Genomic DNA, 22,860 nt, shown 5'->3' with positions numbered 1-22,860 from the left:
TTAGCTTGCCAATGGCTGCTCTCCCTGTGCATAACTGACACAACTCATCCTCTGAAAGAAGGGCTGTTCCTCCTTCCTCTACCTCCTTCTCCAAGCAGGGCCAAACTTAAGCTTTCCAGGTGTATGAAGGAAATGATGGAAAATACTCAGCGTCTCTTGTATTCCTTCAAGTTCATGTATCTGAAGACACTTACTAAAGACTCCTCCTCCTTCTTCATACCAGGAAATGCCATATGGTTCTTCACACAGGACGTGGATGGATCAGGCACTTTTGTTGTTGTTCAGTCACTTTTCTGTCATGTCCTATACTTTGTGACCCTATTTGGGGTTTTCTTGCAAAGAAACTGAAGTGGTTGGCCATTTCATTCTCCAGCTCATATTACAGACGAGGAAACGGAGGCAAACAGGGTCAAGTGACTTGCCCAAGATCACACAGATAGTGTTTGAGGCCAGATTTGAACTCATAAAGATGACTCTTCCTCATTCCAAGCCCAGTGCTCTATCCACTGAGCTCCCTCAACACCCCAATGGAGAAGTTAGATTCCATCTAACTCATAGTTTTGAGGGCACTAGAGTACAGTACAAAGAATGCTGGGCCTATGGTCATAGGACCTATGTTTGAAACCCTACTCTCCCTCTCTCTAGCTATATGACCTGGAGCAAATCAGCTAACTTCTCTGGGCCTCATTTTGTCGATCTTCAAAATAAAGGGGCTGGACTAAATGATCACTAAGGCCCCTTCCAGCCCTCAATCTACGATCCTAAAATTCGTGGTTCTAACTCTCTTAGTCCTTAAGTGTGGCAGAATTTGACTTATATTGAAGTGAGTGATGTGTTAAAATTATTATTATTGTTAAAAATAATAATCAGAAGCTCCCTACTGAGAAAATAATAATTCTGAGGCACTCTATAAAATGAATGTTTGTCTGCTAACTCCTTAAGTATATGTGATGTGTAAGGGAGTTTACCATCCAATAATGATTTCTGCCTCATTTCACATCACACGGAGATTCAGCACCGACAGAGGATGGCTCATAAACTGGCTAATATATCTCAAATCCCTACTGTACCACAACTGGAGCGCATGCATGCTTCACTTCAAATGCCCAATTACCAGCAGCTCAATTTCTACCCCTCTCTGGAACAAGTCTGATCAAAATGAATGTCTTCAGTAAGGTGGGAGAAGGGCATTTTTTTTTCTTAGAGGGCTCAGCTGAAAACTCAGTTGCAGCTACAAGACAAGTCTCCTGTGCTAAAGGAGAGTGGCTTTCTCTCCCAGATTCTGTGGATGCTGTCTCTCTTTCAGAGGACGCCAGATGTCTGCCTTTTGCCCAAACCAGACTACATTTATCCTCCCCTGTACATGAGCCAAGATTTTGTCCAACATGAGTCTTTAGGTGGGTGGAGGAAAAAGTATTTTTTTTCCTTTTCTATAGCATCTCTGACACCTGCAGCAGATTGCATGGGGGAAAAACCCACTGAATGTGGTCAGAAAAACTGGACTCCAGCCCTGGCTCTACTATTTATTAGTTTCTTGACCTTGGACCACTTTCTTAACTCTTTGACCAGTTGACTCACAAAATCTCTTACAGATGTAAATCTGGGATCCTATGATCTTTTTCCCTATCCGAAACTGACTACCCAGTCCCAGCTGAATTTCCAAATCTCGTTCATGATACTGTCTTTCTGCTCATCACCCAGGTTTGAAACCCTCCCTCCTCATGCCTCCTCATCTTTGCACAGTGCCTGGTACATAGTAGGTACTTAAAAAATGTTTATTGACTGATTATATTCCCAGTGACTCGCATTGTGCCTTGACTATAGCAAATGGTCAGTAAATTTTGTTCTTTTGACTTCATGCTAAGATATATTAATTATGGCTATAAAAATGTATGTGACCGAATATGATTGATGAGGACACTTGGGAGGGGCTCTAGTAAATTTATTACTATTTGAAGAAAGGAAGGAAACAAGCCTCTATTAAGTGCCTACTATGTGCCACTTTACAAGCATTACCACATTTGATCCTCACAACAGAACTGGGAGGTAGGTACTATTATTATCTCCATTTTACAGTTGAGGAAACTGAGGTAGGCTTGCCCAGGGTCACACAACTAGTAAGTGTCTGAGGTGGGATTGAAATTTAAGACTTTTTCCAAGGTCACACAGCTAGTAAGTGTCTGAGGAGGGATTTGAACTCAGGTCTCCTTGACTCCAGATTCAATGCTTGAAGCACCAGAGCATAATGGACAGAGGGCGAAAGTGTGGTACATGGAGTGCTTTACAGCCTGCATGTCAAGGATCATAACACAATAGCATTGTGATCCCAGACAAGGCATTTAACCTCCTGGGGCCTCGGTTTCTTCATCTGTAAAATAGAAGGTTGGGCTAGATGGCTTATGAAGTCCCTCCATTTATTTCCTCTCTAGATCTAGCATCCTAGGAACCTCCTGGTGCCCCAAGCCAACCCACTAAGTGTGTAAGTAGCCAAAGAAACACTGACCTGCCATGGCTGAGTGAATTTTCTCATTGGGAGTTCTCTAGACCAGGGCTTCTTAAACTTTTTCCACTTGCTACCCCTTTTTACTTTTTGGCAGCCTTCCGCATACTGCGTGGGATGGGAGCATGCACAGTGCAAAGTGCACATGCTTTGTGTTTAGAACCCAGGCTGCAGTGAAGTTGTGCGATGCAACATGGGCAAGAGCTGCTAGCAGCACCTCAGATTCATTATGCATTTGATTTTTAATTAATTTTTGGCTGTTGCACATTCAGAAACCTTTTACTGTGGCCAGATTTGGCCATCTGGGGTCGTGATCCACAGCTTAAGAAGAGTTGCTCTAGACTCATGAAGTCACAAATCCGAATTGTGTGGCAGTTGTATGACAAAAGGGGAAACAGAAGCATACATGAGGGTTTTCAGTCTAGAATTTTCATGAGCATGTCTTTTTTCTCCAGCTAGGTTGTAAGCCTCTAGAGGGCAGAAACGATTGCCTACTGAGGATCACAGATTCAGAGCTAGAAAAGGCCCTCAGAGGCCAGCTGGTTGACTCATTCTACAACAAGGAAACTGAGGCTCAGAAAGATGAAGGGACTTGTCCCAGGAAGAAAGGAGCAGAGCTGGGATTTGAACTCATGTTGTCTAATTCCACGTGGCCCTCTAGGTGGCGTACCAAGTCTGGAATCAAAAAAATTCTTCTTCCTTAGTTCAAATCCAGCCTCAGACACTTACTAGCTATGTGACTCCAGGCAAGTCACTTAACCTTGTTTGCCTCAGTTTCCTCATCTGTAAAATGAACTGGAGAAAGAAATGGCAAACTGCTCTAGTATCTTTGCCAAGAAAACACCAAAGAGGTCATGCAGAGTTGGACTCAACTGAAAAACAAAATCAACAACCTCTAATTTCAAGCTGTTAGTGCCTCCCACTTTGTATTCCTAGCCCTCCATAGAGCAGACACTCAATAAATGTTTTTGTTGTTAAAAATGATGAAGAGTTTTAAACCTGAATGATCAAGCTTTCAGAGAGGCATTATATCTTTATTCTTGCCATCATTCCTCCAGAACAGCTCCATTATCTTAACACTTTATCATACGAAGCAAAGAATTCTATTTTACAATGCAAAAAAAAAAATTCACTCCATTAACAAAATTATAGTTACCATTCCCTGTATCTACTAAACAGAGGTTTACCTTGAAACAGTTTTCTTTTCTTTCTTTTTTTTTTATCTATCTTAAACCATTTTCAGGTACTTATTGGTAAGCAAGATTTGACATGATAAATGAAAGATATAATTTCTCAGTTGAGAGTAGCTTCACAAAAACTGAATGAAGCAAGTGATGATATGGTTGTAATATGAGGAACATGGCCTTCATATCAACAGATCTGTTGTAGAATAGAAAATCATCAGTGCTCACTAAAATGCCTTCCATCGCCACCATCATTCAAGTAGCTCCTGCCATTTGGGGTAGGAATATTTTCTGCTTGGAAGAAAGGAGGCCTCCCCCCAATCATATATGTATAGGGTCTCTCCCACCCAAAGACATCCGTCATGCTGGCCGTGAAAGGTCCTCCCTAGGACATTCCAAGCCTCCTCACCCTTGACACCCAAGCATGAAATACTGTTTCTGCCAAACCAATCTATCACCCCAGTTTAACTGGTTTACTCATTATTCACCTAAAAGGCTTTTACCTCTCTTGGTGTCTTTGGCTCTGCTATTTTCCCCTTGCAAATGTTATCCCTCCCTCCCTAACCCCTTACCCCCATGTACCTTTTTTTTCTTCTTACCTGTATTCTCTCTGTCTATAGGTGTAGTCTAAGTGATCTCCTCTCAGACTGAGTTTAATTGCTACGCTATTTAACTAGATTTTAACAATGTCAAGCAGTGGGTGGCTTTTTTTTTTATCTTAGGGACTGCATCTTATTTTTCTCTGTCCCTGTAGGGCCCACTTTAGGGCATCAATAGGTACTGAATGAATAAATCTCCTCATTCATTGGCGTTAAGGACAGGACAATGCTCATTGTTTCTCAGAAGCTCCCAGCACAGGGCCTTCATCGCACATAGTAGGCTTTCAATAAACATCTGATGATTGATGAGTGAACGGAGGAGCAAGAGGGAGAAAAGAATCAATCTATAAATCAACGATGTATTAAGTGACTACTGTCTTCTTCCCTATTCTAAGTCCAGCATTTTATGCACTGGTGGGTTAATGCGGAATGAAACAGAGAGAGACATTACTCCTCACGTCTTCAGTTCAGCCATTTTGTTACTTGGATTAGAGACCATACCCAGGAACACTTAACCCTTTCAGGTCCTGACCTCCCACCCTAGAGCCCTTGTAGTCCTGATTGCTAAACACTTACTGTGGGCCACTCTTTCAATCCAGTCCAAGCTAAACTTCGCTTTACTCCCTGGCCATCCATTCACCAACCACTTTTCCACCAGCTACCTTGTGACCTCTCTCTTTGTAAATCACCTGCTTATAACACAGCATCTGGTGTACCTAAGCACTTTTTTCATTCATTCAAAGGCCATGGGAGAGAAGGGGAAAGAGAGGATGCAAAGGAGTCTGGGTTGTCCCCAGCCTGGAGAATTCATTGGAACCATAACTCCTTCTTGTTTGTCCCCCACATGGTTCGCTTCTCGCTGTGTCTAAATCACAGCCGCCTTTGCTCAATGATGATAAATTCATCTGGAGTACTCCATATGGTAAGAGTAGAGAAATGATTCATTAGCTTCTCCCCCTTTCCCAGAAGGTGCTCACAAGGGGCCAAGGGGACACTCCTCTCGTGAAGCTTGTGATTTCTCTCCAATCCTTCACCAGCCAGGAGAGATAAGCAGCAAAGAAAATTCTATGGAAACCAGCCCTTCAGAAAACACAGCTGTTAATGGGACATAAATTTTGCATTATAAACCCCAAGCAAAGGATGCCATAGCCAGCAGGACAGGTTTCCTGTTCTCCCTCCTGTTTTGTTCATAGCCCTCCCTCCCTTCAATCTGTCTGAAAAGGACACATACATATCGATCCCCAATTTCCCATCAAGGCCAAAACTCAGTCCAAAAGCTGGCTGCTCCTTGCCAGCATCTTAGAACCAATGTTGAGGATCTAGACTCAGGCATTTCTTTACCATATGAACCCAAGCACCTCACTTAGTCTCTTTAAGCCTTAGTTTTCCCATCTATAAAATGGGAATGTTAATATTAACATTAATGTTAATATTAACATCTATCTCACAGAACTGTTGTGAGGATCAAATGAGATGTATATAAAGCCCTTTGCAAACCTTAAAAGTTTTTGTAAATGTAAGCTAGCATTAGTATTATTTTAAAAATCCATTTCAAATCTGTAAGGATGTATTGGTAAACGTTTAACAACTAGCACCCTCCAAAAAAATAAAAGGATGCATGATACACTTTGAGGTTTAATCTGCATTATTAACATTATTCTCTATGACTTTAGCAAGTCTAGACAATCAATAAAGCAATAAATTAAGCCCTAATTTCCAGGCATTAGCCAATTTCCAAAGTGTGAATACTCAAACTGAAAATTTAGCGATTGGCTCTTGTGAACCAGTACAAACTGGCTCTGCCAGTCCTGCATTATCTCCAGCAGTATCAGAATGCCCAAATAGCACATAACAGCTAATCCAAAAATTATTTCTGCCTTTGCAATATATTCTAGGCAAGCATATAGGTTTAAGTTCTAGGTCTCCAAGCCAAGACTTGTCCAGAGGACTCCACCATCAAATCCACTGCTCCCAAATGCCCTTGCTAAAAGTTCTAGAGTCCCCTCCTTTCTTTACCCCCATCATGCTGGCCTTGAAAGGCCCTCCCCAGGACATTCCAAGCCTCCTCACCCTTGACACCTTAGCATGAAATACTGTTCCTGCCAAATCAGTCTATCATCCCACTTTGACTGGTTTACTCATGATTCACAAGAAGGCTTTTACCTCTCTTGGTGTCTCTGGCCAAGCTTCCCTTATGATCATGTGAATTTATCTGACTTCTTTTATAAGGATTGCCCAATCCTCTGTCCCTACAATCCTTCACAGAGTTCTCTACATGCTTTTTTTTTTTTTTTTGCTTTTTGGTGGGGCAATTGGGGTTAAGTGACTTGCCCAGGGTCACAAGGCTAGTGAGTGTCAAGTGTCTGAGGCTGGATTTGAACTGTGCCACCTAGCTGCCCCTCTACCTATCTTTCAATGCTGTTTTAAAGATATAACAATAAAGAGAGAATTCTTAGCTTTGTTTGTGTCATAGTCCCCTTTGACAGACTGGTGAAGCCTATGGGCTCCTTCTAGGAATCATGTGCTTAAATGCATAAAATAAAATACACAGAATTGCAAAGGAAATTAATTACATTGAAATAAAGTATCAAAAAATATTAAGTTCATAGATCCTAGGTTAAAAATCCCTTTAAAAGAGAAAAAAATGAGGCACTGGATTGTGGAAAGCATGATGGACTTGAAGTCAATATGAGTTGGGTTCTAATTTGGTCTCAGACACTCAGTAGCTATAGAATTCTGGGAACATAATTTAACCTTTCCTATCGTCAGTTCTCATCTGTTAAACGAAGGTGTTGGACCTCATTACCTCTTAGGAACCTCCCAACTCTAAATGTACCATCTCTAAGGCCCTTTTGAGTGCTAAATCTTATAATCCTAGGTGACCATATTTTGGAATGGATAAGTGGCTAAACTCCCCGAGGGCAGACAGGTATGACCTTGTTTTGGTGTTTCCCAAGGGTGCCCTGGCTGTCTGAGGAACCTTCCTTTGGTCTGTCAACTGTGGCAAACTCATAATACTTTTAGTGGCCTCAATTTACTTATCTGTAAAATGAGATGGATTGAACTAAAGGACCTTTCAGGTTCCACTCAGCTCTAAAAGTCCTATGCTTCTATAAGTTCCAGGGGGGGATTTGAACCCAAGACTTCAGATAGTGATCCACTGTAAGATGTCATTACCTATTTAATCACTTCATTTCTCTTCCAGATGGGAAGGGAATAGTTCTCATAACAGATATTATAGTTGTGTCCATCACTCAGAAACCAGGAACTGATTTCATTCCATACGTGCACAAAAGACCACCTCTCTTTTTTTCTTTGCATGCTGAATAAATTGGACTGATTTTTGGAAAGGGAATGAATTGCTTTACAGAAGAGGATGAGGGGAGACAGAGACAAGGAGAAGAGACTTTACCTGCTGCACATCCTGCTGGAAGACGCAGAGCTGCAGCCGCTGGTGCAGGCGGACCTTCCGGTGCTGCCAGACGCTCTCAAGCCTTCGCTGGTGGTGCAGCACCTCATGGACGACATCCAGGACCTGGTGCACAGCTTTGGAGTAATTGGCAGTGGCTGTCAGGGACTCCGAGTTGCCAGGACTCAGGGGCCGCTGCAATACATCCAGCAAGGCTTTGCCATCCTGGCTGACCTGCAAGAAGAAAATGGGGTATGTTCTAGACTCAGGCTGAGAAAGTGCTCCAAGAGAAAACCAGTCCAAGACAATGGCAGCATGAGAATCCCAGCTAAGGCTGCAGATGCAGGGGAGCTAAAGGAGAGGGGAAGTATGGGGGGGGTACAGGGGGATTTGACTAAAAATAATTGGCCTCCCTCCCTCCATACTCCAACCCATCCTCCATATGTCAAAATGATTTTCCTGAAAGGCAGCTCTATCACTTCCCAGTCAATAAATTCCCATGGTTCCCAATTGTTATTAGGATCTAATATGAGTTCCTTTGTTTTAACTTTTAAAGTCCTTTACAACTTGGCCTCAAACAATCTTTCCAATCTTATTACACATTATTGCGCTTCCCATATTCTATGGTCTTGCCAAACTGGTCTCCTTGCCATTCCTCACACATGGGACTCCCATTTCTCCTCTCTGAGCCTCTGCACCTAAGGTACCTATGCCTATGATGCATTCCCTCTTCTTCTCTGCCTCTCAGAACCCCTTGTTCCTTTCCAAATGTTGCTCAAGAGACTGGCTACAGGAAGCATTTTCTGATCTGCCCCTCCAGCTGCCAGTGCTATCCTAAATTTAAATCCTATTTATTATATTCTCTGTATAGACTTATTAATTTGCATGTTATCTCCCCTGGTTGAATGCAAACTCCTTCCTTTTGGTATCCCTTGTACCTAGCACAGTGTCTGACACACAGCTGGTGCTTAATAAGTGCTTGTGGATTAATTAACCTCCTTATGGAGGATGGGTCTCAGTGAGTGGTAGTGAATTGATTGACTCAGATGAAGTAGGACAGGCTGTTATGAGAGGAGCTGACCTATAAAAGGGACTCTTTACCCCAAAACTAGGCCTATCCTTTTTTATCTTTTTTAGAAGACAGGCAACAGAGCTAAGAGCAGACCTGTGCATTGCTAGGAGGACAACACTTATGGCAGCCTTGAGGCACAGGCACGTGAGTGCTACATGTGCTTTCACTGAGGTCACCCAAGAGGAGAGCTCTTGGACCTCAAATTCCTGGCTACAGTCTTGGAGGGGTAGTGGCATAATCTCTTAGCCTAAGTAAGAGCAGGTGTGGAGGAAGGAGCTTCATGGTTGCTGTGATTGCTCCTAAAATTCAGCTTCCCAGAAAAGTATTGAGAGGTCCTGAAACACAGCAGTGTGTATGTGTGTGTGTGTGTGTGTGTGTGTGTGTGTGTGTGTGTGTGTGTACATGTGCGCACGTGGGGGAGGGGGACGTAATTGAAGGTTTCTAAGCAATATAACGGAGAAAAAGGAGTTTCCTGAAGTTTTCCTTGAAATTTTATCTACTATTCAAGACTTTTTGTTCAAATATTAACTCCTCAATAAAGCCTTTGCTGATATCCCCACTTTCTTTCCTCTGATATCACACAACACTTTGTAACTCTTGTGCATGTATTATGCTCTATCTCACACTACAGACACTGAATAGGTATTTCCTATTTATCAGAGTTTGGCATATTTATGTAGGCATTGTATCTCTCCTGCTAAACCGTAAACATCAAGAGGACAGAAACTGGATCTTTGTATTTCCCCCAACATCTAGCACAGTATTTTGTATGAACTTAGTAAATGATTATTGATATTCTGGATATATATTATATATAATGGACATATCCATATATTATATATATGGATATATGTACATGAATATATATGTATATTTTATATATATCCAGATATTCTGGAAGTATATTAAAAACATCCTTTTCAATTTCTCTGGAAATATTAAAAAATAAAATATCTCTGGGCTAAAAGTCCTTTCTAGACTCCCCTTCCCCTTTTGAAGGGTGGGTTAGGTAAAGAACAAAAATCTGGGGGTGGAGCCAAGATAGAGGAGAAAAGACAGGGACTCACCTGAGCTCTCCCCAAATTCCCCTCCAAATATCTTTAAAATCATGCCTCAAAACAAATTCTGCAGCAGCAGAACCCACAAAAGAGTGGGTTAAATAAATTCCCAGCCCAAGACAACTGTGAGAAGGTCAGTAGGAAAGGTCTGTTGCATCAGGGGTGAGAGAGGAGCACAGGCCAGTGCAGGCTGTGCTGGCACAGACCGGGCCTCAGCCCCAGAGCAGGGCTTGTAAGAGACTGAATCAACAGCAGCAGTGGCTACTTCTAGATCTCTCAGCTCATAGATGGTAAGGAGTGGAACAACTGGTCAGAAGGAGATTACAGGAGTACCTTTGCTGGCACTGGAGGTCGGACTCTGTTGCTTTGCCCATACTCTGATCTGGGTCTTAGTCCTGGGTGGCAGTCCCAGGGTGAGAAGGAGAACTAGCACACCAGAGCTTGTGACCACAGGGGAGATGGGACCTCGCTCACAGCTCCAGGGCAGAAAAGAGTACTTGTGGTAACTCACAGACCAGAGCACAGGCCAAGAGAGTAGTAAACATCCCTCTCCTTAGATCACACCACTTTGGAAGAACTGAAAGCTTACAGACCCCCAGAACTAGCTCTGAAAAAAGCTGTACAAAAAACAAAGAAACAAAAAAAATCTGAAGCTTGGGAAAGTGCAGTCTCTACCCCAGAAGCAGAGCCCCACTTTAACATAGAGTTAAAAGTCAAGAAATAAGCTGGGAAAATGAGAAAACAACAGAAGAAAATTCTGACTCTAGAAAGTTACTATGGTAACAAGGAAGCTCAAAACACTTAGAAGACAACAAAGTCAAAACTGCTATATCCAAAACCTCGAAGAAAAATATGAATTGGTCTCAGGTCATGGAAAAGCTCAAAAAAGGATATTAAAATCAAATAAAAGAGGTAGAGGAAAAATTGGGAAGAGAAATGAGAATGATGCAAGAAAATCATGAAGAAAGAGTCAATGGCTTGGTAAAGGAGGCACAAAAAATACTGAAGAAAATAACACCTTAAAAAAACAGAATAGGCCAAATGGTAAAAGAGGTACAACAATCCAATGCCTTGAAAGGAGAAGAATGCCTTGAAAAGTAACATTGGCCAAATGGAAAAAGATATATGAAAAATCACTGAAGAAAAAAACTCCTTAAAAGGCAGAACTGACCAAATGGAAAAGGAAGCACAAAAGCTCACTGACGAAAATAATTCCTTAAAAATTAGAATCGGGCAGGTGGATGACTTTATGAGACATTAAGAAACAATAAAACAAAATCAAAAGAATTTAAAAATGTGAAATATATCATTGGAAAAATAACTAACCTGGAAAAAATAGATCCAGGAGAGATTTTTTTAAAATTATTGGACTACCTGAAAGCTATGTTTAAAAAAAAAAAGCCTAGACATCATCTTTCAAGAAATTATCAAGGGAAACTCCCCTGACATTCTGAAGCCAGAAGGTAAAATAGAAATTAAAAGAATCCACCAACTGATTAAAAGAGATCCAAAAATGAAAATTCCCAGGAATATTATAGCCAAATTCCAGAACTCTCAGGTCAAGGAGAAAATATTGCAAGCAGATAGAAAGAAACAATTCAAATATTTTAGAGCCAAAGTTAGAATTAACACAAGATTTAGCAGTTTCTACATTAAAGGATAGGAGGGCTTGGAATATAATATTCTGGAGGGCAAAAGGGCTAGGATTACAACCAAGAATCACCTACTCAGCAAAACTGAATATAATCCTTCAAGGGAAAAATAGATATTCAGTGAAATAGAAGACTTTCAAGCATTCCTAGTGAAAAGACCAGAGGTGAATAGAAATTTTGAGTTTCAAATATAAAACTCAAGAGAAGCATAAAAAGGTAAACACCAAAGAGAAATCATAAGGGTTTCAATAAGGCTAAACCAGTTAAATTCCTACATGGGAAAGTGATACTTGTAACTCCTAAAAACTTTCTCATTATTAGGGCAGTTAGAAGGAATATACATAGACAGAGGGCACAGGTGTGAGTTGAATATGATGGTATATCTAAAAAAATAAAATTAAGGGGTGAGAAAGAGGAATGTGCTGGGAGAAGGGAAAAGGGTGTGGTAGAATGGGATAAATTATCTCATATAAAAGAGGTGAAAAAGAGCTTTTACAGTAGAGGGGAAGATGAGGGATGTGGGGGAAGAGAAGAAAGTGAACCTTACTCCCATCAGAATTAGCTCAGAGATGGAATAAGATATATACTCAGGTGGCTATAGAAATCTATCTTACCCTACAGAAAAGTAGGAGGGGAAGGGGATAAGAGAGGGCAGTGGTGATAGAAGGGAGGACAGATTGGGGGAAGATAAAGAAAAGAAGGAAAACACTTTTGAGGAAGAGCAGGGTGAAAGGAGATAGAGAGTAGGATAAATGAGGAAAAATAGGATATTTGGAAATAAAGTTAGTAATAGTAGCAGTGAAAACATTTTTACAGCAAGTTTTCTGATAAAGACCTCATTTCTTAAATATATAGAGAACTGAGTCTAACTTATAAAAATAGGAGCCATTCCTCAATTGCTATATGGTCAGAGGATATGAACAGGCAATTTTTAGACAAAGTAAATAAAGCTATCTATAATCATATGAAAAATGCTCTAAATCACTATTGATTAAAGAAATGCAAATTAAAACAACTCTAAGCTACCATCCCACATTTATCAAATTGGCTAATATGACAGAAAAGGAAAATGACAAATGTTAGTGTGGATGTGAGAAAATTGAGGCACTAATGCACTGTATACTGATTGCATACTGATTGCATACTGATACGTGATGTGATATATACTGATTCAACCATTCTGTAGAACAGTTTGGAACTATATCCAAAGGACTATAAAACCATGCATGATACCCTTTGACCAAGCAATATAACTGCTAGGTTTGTATCCCAAAGAGATAAAAAATATCCTCCCCCCAAAAAGGAAAAGGATTTATGTGTACAAAAATATTTATAGCAGCTCTTTTAATGATGGCAAAGAATTGGAAATTGATGGGATGTCAATAAATTGGGGGACTGCTGAACGAGTTGTATATGATTGCGATGGAATACTATTGTGCTATAAGAAATGGCAAGCAGGATGCTCTCAGAAAAAACCTGGAAAGACTTATATGAACTAATGAAAAGTGAAATGAGCAGAACCAAGAGAACATTGTACACAGTAACAGCAACACTGTATGATGATCAACTATAAATGACTTAGCTATTCTCAGCAATAGAGTAATCCAGGATGATTCTGAAGGACTTATGATGAAAAATGCTATCCATGTCAAGAGAAGGAACTGATGGAATCTGAATGCAGAACAAGGCATACTTTTTCTTTACTTTCTTTGTTTTTCTTCTTTTTTGTCTATGTTTTCTCTCACAACATGACTGACGTAGAGATAGGTTTTGCATGACTGCACATGTATAATCTGTATCAGGTTGCTTGCCTTCTCAATGAGGTTGGGAGGATAAGGAGGGAGAGACAGAATTTGGGACTCAAAATTTTTCAAAAATAAATAAAAATTGTTTTGACATGTAATTGGGGAAAAATAAAATATTAGAAAAAACAGGGGAAAAGAACAAAAGTCTTTTCTTAAGGAAATGGATTAAAGATGGAAACTAAATTTTGAACAAAGACTACCTCTTATTTTTGTTTAAATCACTGCCATCCCTACCTTCTGAGGATTGGGCATTGACTCATCTTTTCCCCATCCCCTGGAGCAACTGGTAGATTGGCAGCACTATGAACCATTCTTCTTCATTGAGAAAGGATACTGATTGCAAGGAAGACACCCATATAATCCTTTAGAGAGTGGTCAAAGAAGGAATCCAAGAGAGATGATTAGTATGGAATATTAACTCTACTAGTAAACTCTGGACTGATAACAGAAGGGGATGGGATGCTGCCTTTGCTGGCTCCTCCCTCTTTTCCCTGTTCCCTCAGGCCCTGACAATAAGTTGGCAGAAGGTTCAAGATCCCAGATAAGGCTGCTATCACTTTCAGTTGACTATGGGAACTAGCCAAGCTGATAGGGTTCTGAGGAAAAGTGGGTAGAAAGTCTAGGAAAGGCTGCTGGAAAAAAAGTCAACTCAAATACCACCCCACATCCAACTCTACCCCATATGGTTCAATGTCAGGGGAAGCAGAGAGAGGAGAATATTATGAAATGGTCAAATGGAATCTCCCTCCAGTTGATGTTTTGGTGAACAAGCCATCTTTCTTTTGGCCAAATCCCAGGGAGCGCACCCCACATGGTTCTGAGCAATTATGCTGCTTGATGATTTGATGCCATAGAGGCCAGTGTGGCTTGGGATAGGGATGCTCTCATGATAAGACACCTAGTTCTAGAGAAGCTCTGATCCCCTCTGCCTCATTGTCCACGTCTGGGTGAGGCAGCTGATGACTTTTCACTCTATCACTTGAGGATTTAGAGGGAATGACTAGGCATAACAGAGGTACGTTCATCCTACAGGAAACAAGTGCGAGACACTTGTGTAGGGGAAAGAAATCTGGGACTCTGAGTTAGGAGATATGGTTTCTAGACCCAATAGGACCATGAACTTGGACAAGGTACTTCATTCCTTTAGGTCTCAATTTTCTCAACTGTAAAAGAAGGGGGTTGGTTTAAATGATCTCTAAGGTTCTCTTTTGAAAAAAGTTCTGTGATTCAAATATGATTATTATTCAGAGGATCAGAGATCTCAAGTTGGAAGGGACTTCATAGGCCCACTAGTCCAACACCCCCATTTTATAGATAAGGAAAGGAGGCCCTAGGAGGTTGAGTGATTCTACCGTGGTCACCTTGGTAACAGGATTTGAATTTAGGTCTTCTGATTTCAGAGCCACTGTTCTTTCTATTGTGAATCATGCTGTTTCCCTTAATATTTATATGTCTCATTTGGTCACATGAACTATTTGTGCATGATCAATGGTAGAGCTTCCAAGTTCATATTGGTCTGATTGACCTCAGTCAGACAAATCGTCCCTTGTGCACCTTGACCCTGACAAAGTATTGTCATTTTGGTCCTCTTCAAACATGGACAACAATGAGCTAATCTCATCTGTGTCAGGTTTTTTTTTTTTCTTTAATAGGAGCAATCTGGAAGATCCAATCACCCCCAAAGTAGCAGATGTGCTTGCCTTATAGAGTGACTATAAAACCCACTTCGGCCAATTCTTTGGTTCCAAATTCCACTTGATTATCAGGCTAAGAAGCAAAGTTGCTAGAGACGTGTCTGAGGAGTCAATTATAGAGAAACCATGCCAACTGTCAGGGATGATACTTCTTTGGAGAAACAAGCTTACTGGTGAGTAATTGGGTTTTCTCCAAAAAAGGAATTGAGACATCCCTGCCAGTTGACACAATAGGTGACCAAGTAGCCAGACCACCAGGAGGGGGGGATAGAGGTCAAGTTGAAAACAGTGGCTGGACTGCAAAATTAAATTGAGATTCCAGTAGGAGGCAAAGTCAAATCAAGATAATTTCTTTGTCAAGGGTGGGGTAGAAGAAAGGTGATTATCTCATGAATTGCAGACATTCAGGGAACTGTTTCTGAGAAGCATAAGCTATGGCTGTCCTGTCTCCAAGCAACTAATGGCTATAGAAAAGCAGAGGAAGTCCAATATCTCTGGAGCACATTCTAGTCAGTTGGGAAGGACAGGTCATTGACTTTATGTTAAAGGAAGTAAAGAACAATGAATATAAAGTCAAGCCTTCAGTCATTCTCCCTAAGAAAGTACAACTTTCCCATCTATGTATCAATCAATCAGAATTTATTAAGTGCCTCCTATGTACCAATCCTTGGGCTGGTTGCCAGGGTTACCAATTCAAAATGAGACATTTTTTGTCCTTGGGAACTTTATAAAAAGGTAGGGGGGTGACCCGCACTAGATGGAAGGTTCGGTGGGAAAGGATGGGAGAGTATGCCTTAGTTTATAAAAGTCACACTAATGTGAAAAAGTGGGGCAGATTTTATCAGAATGTTCTAGGGAAGACAAAGTCATATACTAGAGCTCTCTCACACATTATGATGCATCTTTGCTCTCCCCAAGCTCTGTGATCCAGCCAAACTGGCCTCCTCTCTGTTGCAGACAACACTCAATCTCCCATCTCTGTGCCTTTGCACTGGCTGTCCTTCATGCCTGGAATACCCTCTCTTCTCATCTCTGCCTCACACAATTCCTCTTTTCTTTTACGCTGAAGCTCAAGCATGACCTCCTATAATCTCTCCTGATCTCCTCAACCGTTAGTAACATCGTTCCCAAACTCCCTTGTATCGAACTATTTTGTATTTACTCTCTCTACATTTATTCTGCATAATCTTATGTATGTACTTCTTGTCTCCCCAGTTAGAATGTGAGCTCCTTCCATCATTCACCATCTTTGTATTCCCAGAGAGTGCCTAATGGGGTGGGAAACCTGTAGCCTCAAGGCCACACATGGCCCTCTAGGTCCTCAAGTGTGGCCATTTGACTGAATTCAAACTTCACAGAATAAATCCCCTTAATAAAAGTAGTATAATAAACATAATAAGTAATAAAATTAGCATAATAACATTAACAAAAATGATTTGTTCTGTAAAACTCAGACTCAGTCAAAAGGCCACACCCGAGGACCTAGAAGGCCACATGTGGCCTTGGTCACAGGTTCCCCACTCCTGCCCTAGAACACAGTAGGAACTAAACAAATGTTTACCAATTGATGGACTGATGTAAAAATCTCCTTCAAATGGGAGAAAATAAGGGAGAGAAACTAATGGAATTCTCTTATGGCAGAGAACAGAAGGCAAAAACAGCAGTGACTTTGAGGACATACTGGGCCAGCATTACCAAGCCCTGATATTCAAGAACTAAGATGTTGACTGGATGAGTTAATGTCCCTGTGACTCAAATTACCAGTAATTTGTATTCCTATGGAAAAGTCTCCCTATGCCAGGAGGATAATCGCTACTTGGGGAAATAGAAATGCTAAACTGTACAGACTGCTGGGACCACATATTGACTTAGAAAATCACATATTCACATTATCTATGTTCCATTGTGTTTTTATTTATTTTGTTACATAATTCCCAATTACATTTAATCTGGTTGGACCACAATAAGGCCATATTGCAGGTTTCAGGCTGCATGTTTGATACCTCTGGTCTAAGCAACTGATCCTACAAAGAATTTCTAGAGAAGTAAGGGCAATTTCATCAAGTTCAACCTAGGGGAAAAGTGTAGACTTGGTAACTTGGTAGATCAGGGAGTACTTTCATAGTACAGTACTCTGCACAGAACGGGCACTCAGCCCATGGTGTTTTCTGCTGACATCACTAGCTACATGACCAGAGGCCAGGTGGGAGAATAGTCCAAAGATAGGGATGGGGAGGAGGATGGTTATTGGCCCCTGGAGGATTCTCAGAGAGGGAGACAATCTTGAGTCTGTACCATCCCCACCACACTCACTGGACAGTGGACAGATTTACCTCCCAAGCCCCTATGTTATTTCTCATTCTTACCCCTCTCCCCCCACCCCAGTTAAATGCGGTTCTTACCTCAGTGTAGGCCTGTGTCACCTGCTCATACAATGACTGGTGGTGGTGGATGGCCAGCTCTAGGTCCTGTGTCTCAGATGGGAGGCCGCCTTCACTGCACATCTTGCACCAGGCGTCCACTCCTGACAGGAACTGAAATTATACCAGGTATTAAGTTAGGGAGAGGGAAGGCATTGTGGTATAGCAGACAGAGTAGTGAGACATGGAGTCAGAAGATTCAAGTCAAAGCTTTGCCAATTCTTAGATATGTAATTTGGGCAAACCACTTTTTTCTAGGTCCCAATTTCCTCATCTAGGAAATACAGGTGCTAGGCTAGATGTATCCTAAGACCGTTTCTAGCTCTGTCTCCTGTGATCCTCCCCCAGAGACAGAGATGGTGACCTTGAGAGATTCTGACAAGAGGAAGAGCTTAGGTCCAACAGCAACTCGTAAGCAATCAGTGTAAACCTTTCCTCGCTTAGATATAAACTCCTTAAGAGAGGATATTGTTTCTTTCTCTGTTTCTGTATTCCCAATGTACAGCACAGGGACTGGCATATAAAAGGCATCAATAAATGCTAGATGATTGATTGACACTTGAGAGGTGTTCTGAGCCAGCTCCTGGCTTATGGAATCACTGCTTAAGCTCAAGACGCTAAAGATTTTCTTAGCTGTCATTCTACATTAGTATTAAAAGTCTTGGGAGGGGGAGGTTTTATTGGAGGGAAACCCTGGATAAACAGGCTAATTTGGACAGAATAATAGTGTGGCTTTTATTTATGCACAATGAACTGCTCTGCTAATCTGTCCCAACTCTTGCCTTCAAGTATATTCCAAATTACTGAAAGTATTCAGTTTAATTACTTGCCTTTGTTGACATGTCACACTTTCTTTTACTCTTACTTTGGCTATAGCAGGGCATTCCTTTGAAATGGACTGAAAGAAGTCCCTACCCAGGGAAGATTTCAAAGAGGACAACTCTGTTGGTGCTTTGCATCGGTCTCAGGGAGAGAGGTCTATTCCCAGCATGCACTGGAATACAGGAAAGACTAAAACTGAATGGAGAAATTGGATAGTTTCCCAGCTCCTCCGTGCAGTCCTTCACAAGTGTGCTCTCATTATAGAGTCTCAAGTGTTATAAAGAGTAAATGCACCATTTCCAAAAATCTGTATAGGAGCACATTCTAAAATCAAAAAGAAATCATGTTTTATTATACATTATTCTGTGCATTCTCCACATTTGGGGTTCCCTCCAATAATGCAAAAGATTGACAGTTAATTGACTACACTCAAGTTATATCCATAGTCCAACTTTGCCACATTGGCGCTACATCCTGTCTGACTGTCTATCTAGGCCAGGGGTTCTTAACCTGGGGTTAGGCTTCCAGGAACTCGTGGGCTTAAATGGGAACAAAAAGAACACCTCTATTTTCATTAACTCTGGCTGAAATGTAGTATTTCCTTCAATTATTTAAAAGCATTATTTTGAGAAAGGGTCCATAGACTGCCAAAGGGATTCGTGGCGCAAAAATGGTTAAGAGCCCCAGGTTTAGGTTACGGCTGATGTTAGGTTTCAGTTGAAGAGCTCTAAGGCACAGAAAGAAGCTATTCCCTTGCTTTATGAAACACTCTCCAAGGGGTTCTCCTAGTTCTAATACCATAGTTACTTTCTTCCAGTAAAGTTGGTTAACCTGTTGGAAAAATGGTTCCCACCAGCAAAGGTTATGGCTAGGAAATAACTGTAAAATGCCACGTGATGGATAATTTGACTCACTTGTGAGATCATTCATTGTCTGCCTGTGGGGTATGAACATTTATGGCAGAAAGATAACAGGGACAAGCCACTTCCCTCCTTATCCCCTCACTAAGAGAGCCAGTGGATTTCTAATTTCCACTCTTAAATTCTGAAGCCTTTGGGAGAATCTGAGGGTCCCTGGTTTTTGCCTTTGGAGTGTGGGATACTATGCTTCCCCACCCAAGGAGTATACAATGTAAAGTACTACTTATACATACATCTATAGGTATATTCTATTCAACTCCAAAAAGCATTTCCTAAGTATCTAGTTTGTACAGTATAAGATGTATAAGTATGTATATAGTATGTATGTGCTAGCTACCAGGGAGATCAAGACAAAATGAAGAATAGTTATTACCCTTAAGAAGCTTACATTTTACTGGGTATATAAGTAAGCTATGATTATAAAGTAAAATGATTGATCGACAAGTCATATCTAATATCGTATGACTATACTAACTTCTTAAGGGACATGAGGATAGAGCACTGAACTTGGAGCCAGGGAGACCTGAGTTCACATCCTGCCTAAGAGCATAGGAGATTTACCCAGGGTCACATCAGCTGTGTGACCCTAGGCAAATCATAACCTCTGCCTGCTTCAGTTTACCCCTCTATAAAAAAGGAATAATAATAGGACCTATCTCTCTCAGTTTTTGTGAGGATCAAATAAGAAAATATTTATACAGTATTTTGCAAACCTTAAAGTACTTATATAAATGCTAGCTATTATACTAAATATAGCATATGATATATCGTATTCATGTATATAAATATCAATTTATTTATGGATATGTAGATATTTTGATCTACATGGATATATTTGATTTAGATCCATGATTTCATCAGCACAGGGAACTTTCAATGTGGGAATTCCCTTAACTAATGCATACTAGCAACCCTTTTGTACCTTCTAGGCTTAGAGAGCTGCCTGTGGAATGAAAAGGCTACCCCTCTGAGATGGTTACACAGCTAGTAGGAGCCAAGACTTGAACCCAGGTCTTTCTGATTCCTAGGCTGGTATATAAATACAAGCGCATATGTGTATGCGTGTAGATAGACAGACAGACAGATAAATAGATAGATATGTGTATACATGTGGTTTTGTTTTGGAGTTATGATTTTTTTAGTTTAGGGAAATTCCCTGTAATAATGTAAATTGGGAGTTTACAACTTTATAATCTTGGAAGATCAGCAGCTAGGTGGCACAGTAGATAGAGTGCTGGGCCTGAAGTCAGGAAGACTCATCTGCCTGAGTTCAAATCTGGCCTCAGACATTTACTAACTGTGTGACCCTGGGCAAATCCTTTACCCCTGTTTGCCTCAGTTATTCATCTGTAAAATGATCTGGAGAAGGAAATGGCAAACCACTTGTACCTCTGCCAAGAAAACCCCAAATAGGATCACAAAGAGTTGGACATGACTGAAACAGCTGAACAACAACAGCCTTAGAGGATTGCCCAGGACACTCAGACAGCAATGACTTGCCCATGGTCAAAGGGATGGTATGTATAAGAGGCAGATCTTGAACCTTAACTATGATACCAGTTCACTATTTACTATGCGATGCTGCTTCATAGATAGATAGATAGACAGACAGAGAGACATATTCATATCCTATCCATCTGCCACATGACTATAAAGCAATAAAATCATCATGAATGTCTTTGGCAAATAATCTTATTACTTTCTAGCCATACCTCACTTACATATGTATAGCATATGTAGGGGTGACTCTAATGTTTTTTGGTATGTATGTAGCTGGGTTAGGAAGACAAGCACCCAGAAGTCCCATAAAGACCTCCAGGGTTATATAGGGATTCCTAGAGGCTTCAAAATTTAACAGTATAAGGATAGCTAGGTGGCGCAGTGGATGGAGCACCAGCCCTGGAGTCAGGAGGACCTGAATTCAAATCCGGCCTTAGACACATAACACTCACTAGCTGTGTGACCCTGGGCAAGTCACTTAACCCCATTGCCTAGCCCCCCTCCAAAAATAATAACAATATGAACAAAAATCCATTGGTTCTTGTAGTAGAGACAGGGGAGAGGAAGACAAGAGACTCTTTAGGAAGGATCACAAGCTTCTTAGTCATCTGTATGGGAGAGGGGTGGCAGTCAGGGCGTATACCAGAGGTGTCAGACTCAGGGTTGACAGGCAGATCTCCTGAGTGCCCCAGATTAAAAAACAACCGGGAAATGTTTAACAAAATAAATAAAATTATAATTCAACATAGATAATATCAATTTAAGGTTTTCTAAGTCAATATGGGGCCCTTAGGGATCCATTTCTTTTTGAGTTTGACACCACTGGACACCATGCACCTATACAATGAAATAAGGGAATAGGAATAGGAACTGGATCTCTGATTTCACTTGCATAGTAAGGAAATTCTCTCTAGCAATATAGGTTGGCACCTAGTCTACAACTTAGCTTTAGAGAATTTCCTAGAGTGTTGGCTTAGTCAAGTCCGTATGTCAGAGGTGAGACTTGAATCCAAGTCTTCTAGGTAAGGAAGGGAATAAGCATTCATGTAGCCCCTACTCTGTGCCTGGTACTGTACTAAGCATTTTATAAATATTGTCTCATTTGATCCTTACAACAACCCTGTGAGGTAGATACTGATATTATCCCCATTTTATACAGCTGAGGAAACTGAGAAAACAGAGGTCAAGCGACTTACCCAAGGTCACATAGCTAGTAAGTGCCTGAGGGTGGATTTGAACTCAGGTCTTCTTGACTCCGGGCCCAGAGCTCTGACCACGGTTCCCCAACTGCCTCTGGCTTTGAAGTCAGCTCTCTATTCACTATACAAGGCTCCTGGTCATATGACATATAATGTACAATTTGACAGAGGCACCAAATTAACAAAAATTAACAACCGTGCAAGGGTATGAATCTCCACAAACAACTGATGAGCCTAGTGAAATCTTTCTGGTTTACTGGGCAAAAAATACCTTTTAAAAAAGTAAACAGGTTTCCAGCCAATGGCTTGGAATACTTCTATATGTGATTCCTCTCTGGTAGGGGCACAAATCCATTTAAATTAATTGCCTAAAAACCTTTTGATCCCATTGCCTAGAAGAGTTCCTGTGGGACAATAAAAAGCTACCTAAATAAAATGTATTGAAAGGACAGTCAGGGATAGCTTTCTCAGATGAAGAGAAGCGTGGTTTATGGCTTTTGCTAACAGATTGGGGAGGGCTACGGCAATACCTGAAGAACTCACATGAAAAAATAGATAGCAAGAAAATTGCTTCTGATTCAAATCAGCTCCAGCCAGGAAACATCAAACAAAAGTAACCACACCAGTTAAAGCCCAACCTTGACTCTGCCTGTAAGCACTTAAGTTTTAGCCTCAATGTCAGCACCTTTCATCCTCCAGCTTTTTCTTTCTTTCTTTTTTTTCCTTTTTTTTTTTTTAAATCACATTAGGTCATATCTTAGCAATTCCAAAGAAATGTTGGATCTTACCCAGTAATAGATCTCATTCGTGTTTGATGACATCTTGTGGCTGTTTCCCCCTCTACAAATATGCTATACAGTGAAAAATCCTGGAAAGGGCATTGTATTCATGCCTCAAGCCTAAAGGAGGTGTGTGCCAGTGTAAGAAAAATCTGAAATTGCCTCCCCTGTACCCCTCTCCCGCACCCCAAGTAATCTGCCACGGACCCAAGAAAAACAGAGTCAGCACTGGAAAGGACCTGAAAAG

General features: G+C 40.9%; 1 protein-coding gene across 1 annotated transcript in view; it reads right to left on the bottom strand.

Annotated features, from left to right (window-relative positions):
• Positions 1-22,860, bottom strand: part of KALRN (kalirin RhoGEF kinase) — a 709,132-nt gene that overhangs the window by 251,134 nt on the left and 435,138 nt on the right. The window contains 2 exon segments of the mRNA XM_078146745.1: positions 7,696-7,926; positions 17,376-17,507. Of these exon segments, the coding sequence (XP_078002871.1) occupies positions 7,696-7,926; positions 17,376-17,507 (363 nt within the window).

Source organism: Phascolarctos cinereus, unplaced genomic scaffold (genome assembly GCF_003287225.1).
Source record: "Phascolarctos cinereus isolate Bilbo 61053 unplaced genomic scaffold, phaCin_HiC Scaffold_726;HRSCAF=1367, whole genome shotgun sequence".
Lineage (NCBI taxonomy): Eukaryota > Metazoa > Chordata > Mammalia > Diprotodontia > Phascolarctidae > Phascolarctos > Phascolarctos cinereus.
Note: the sequence above shows the minus strand (reverse complement) of the source record. Positions and strands in the feature narration are given on the sequence as shown.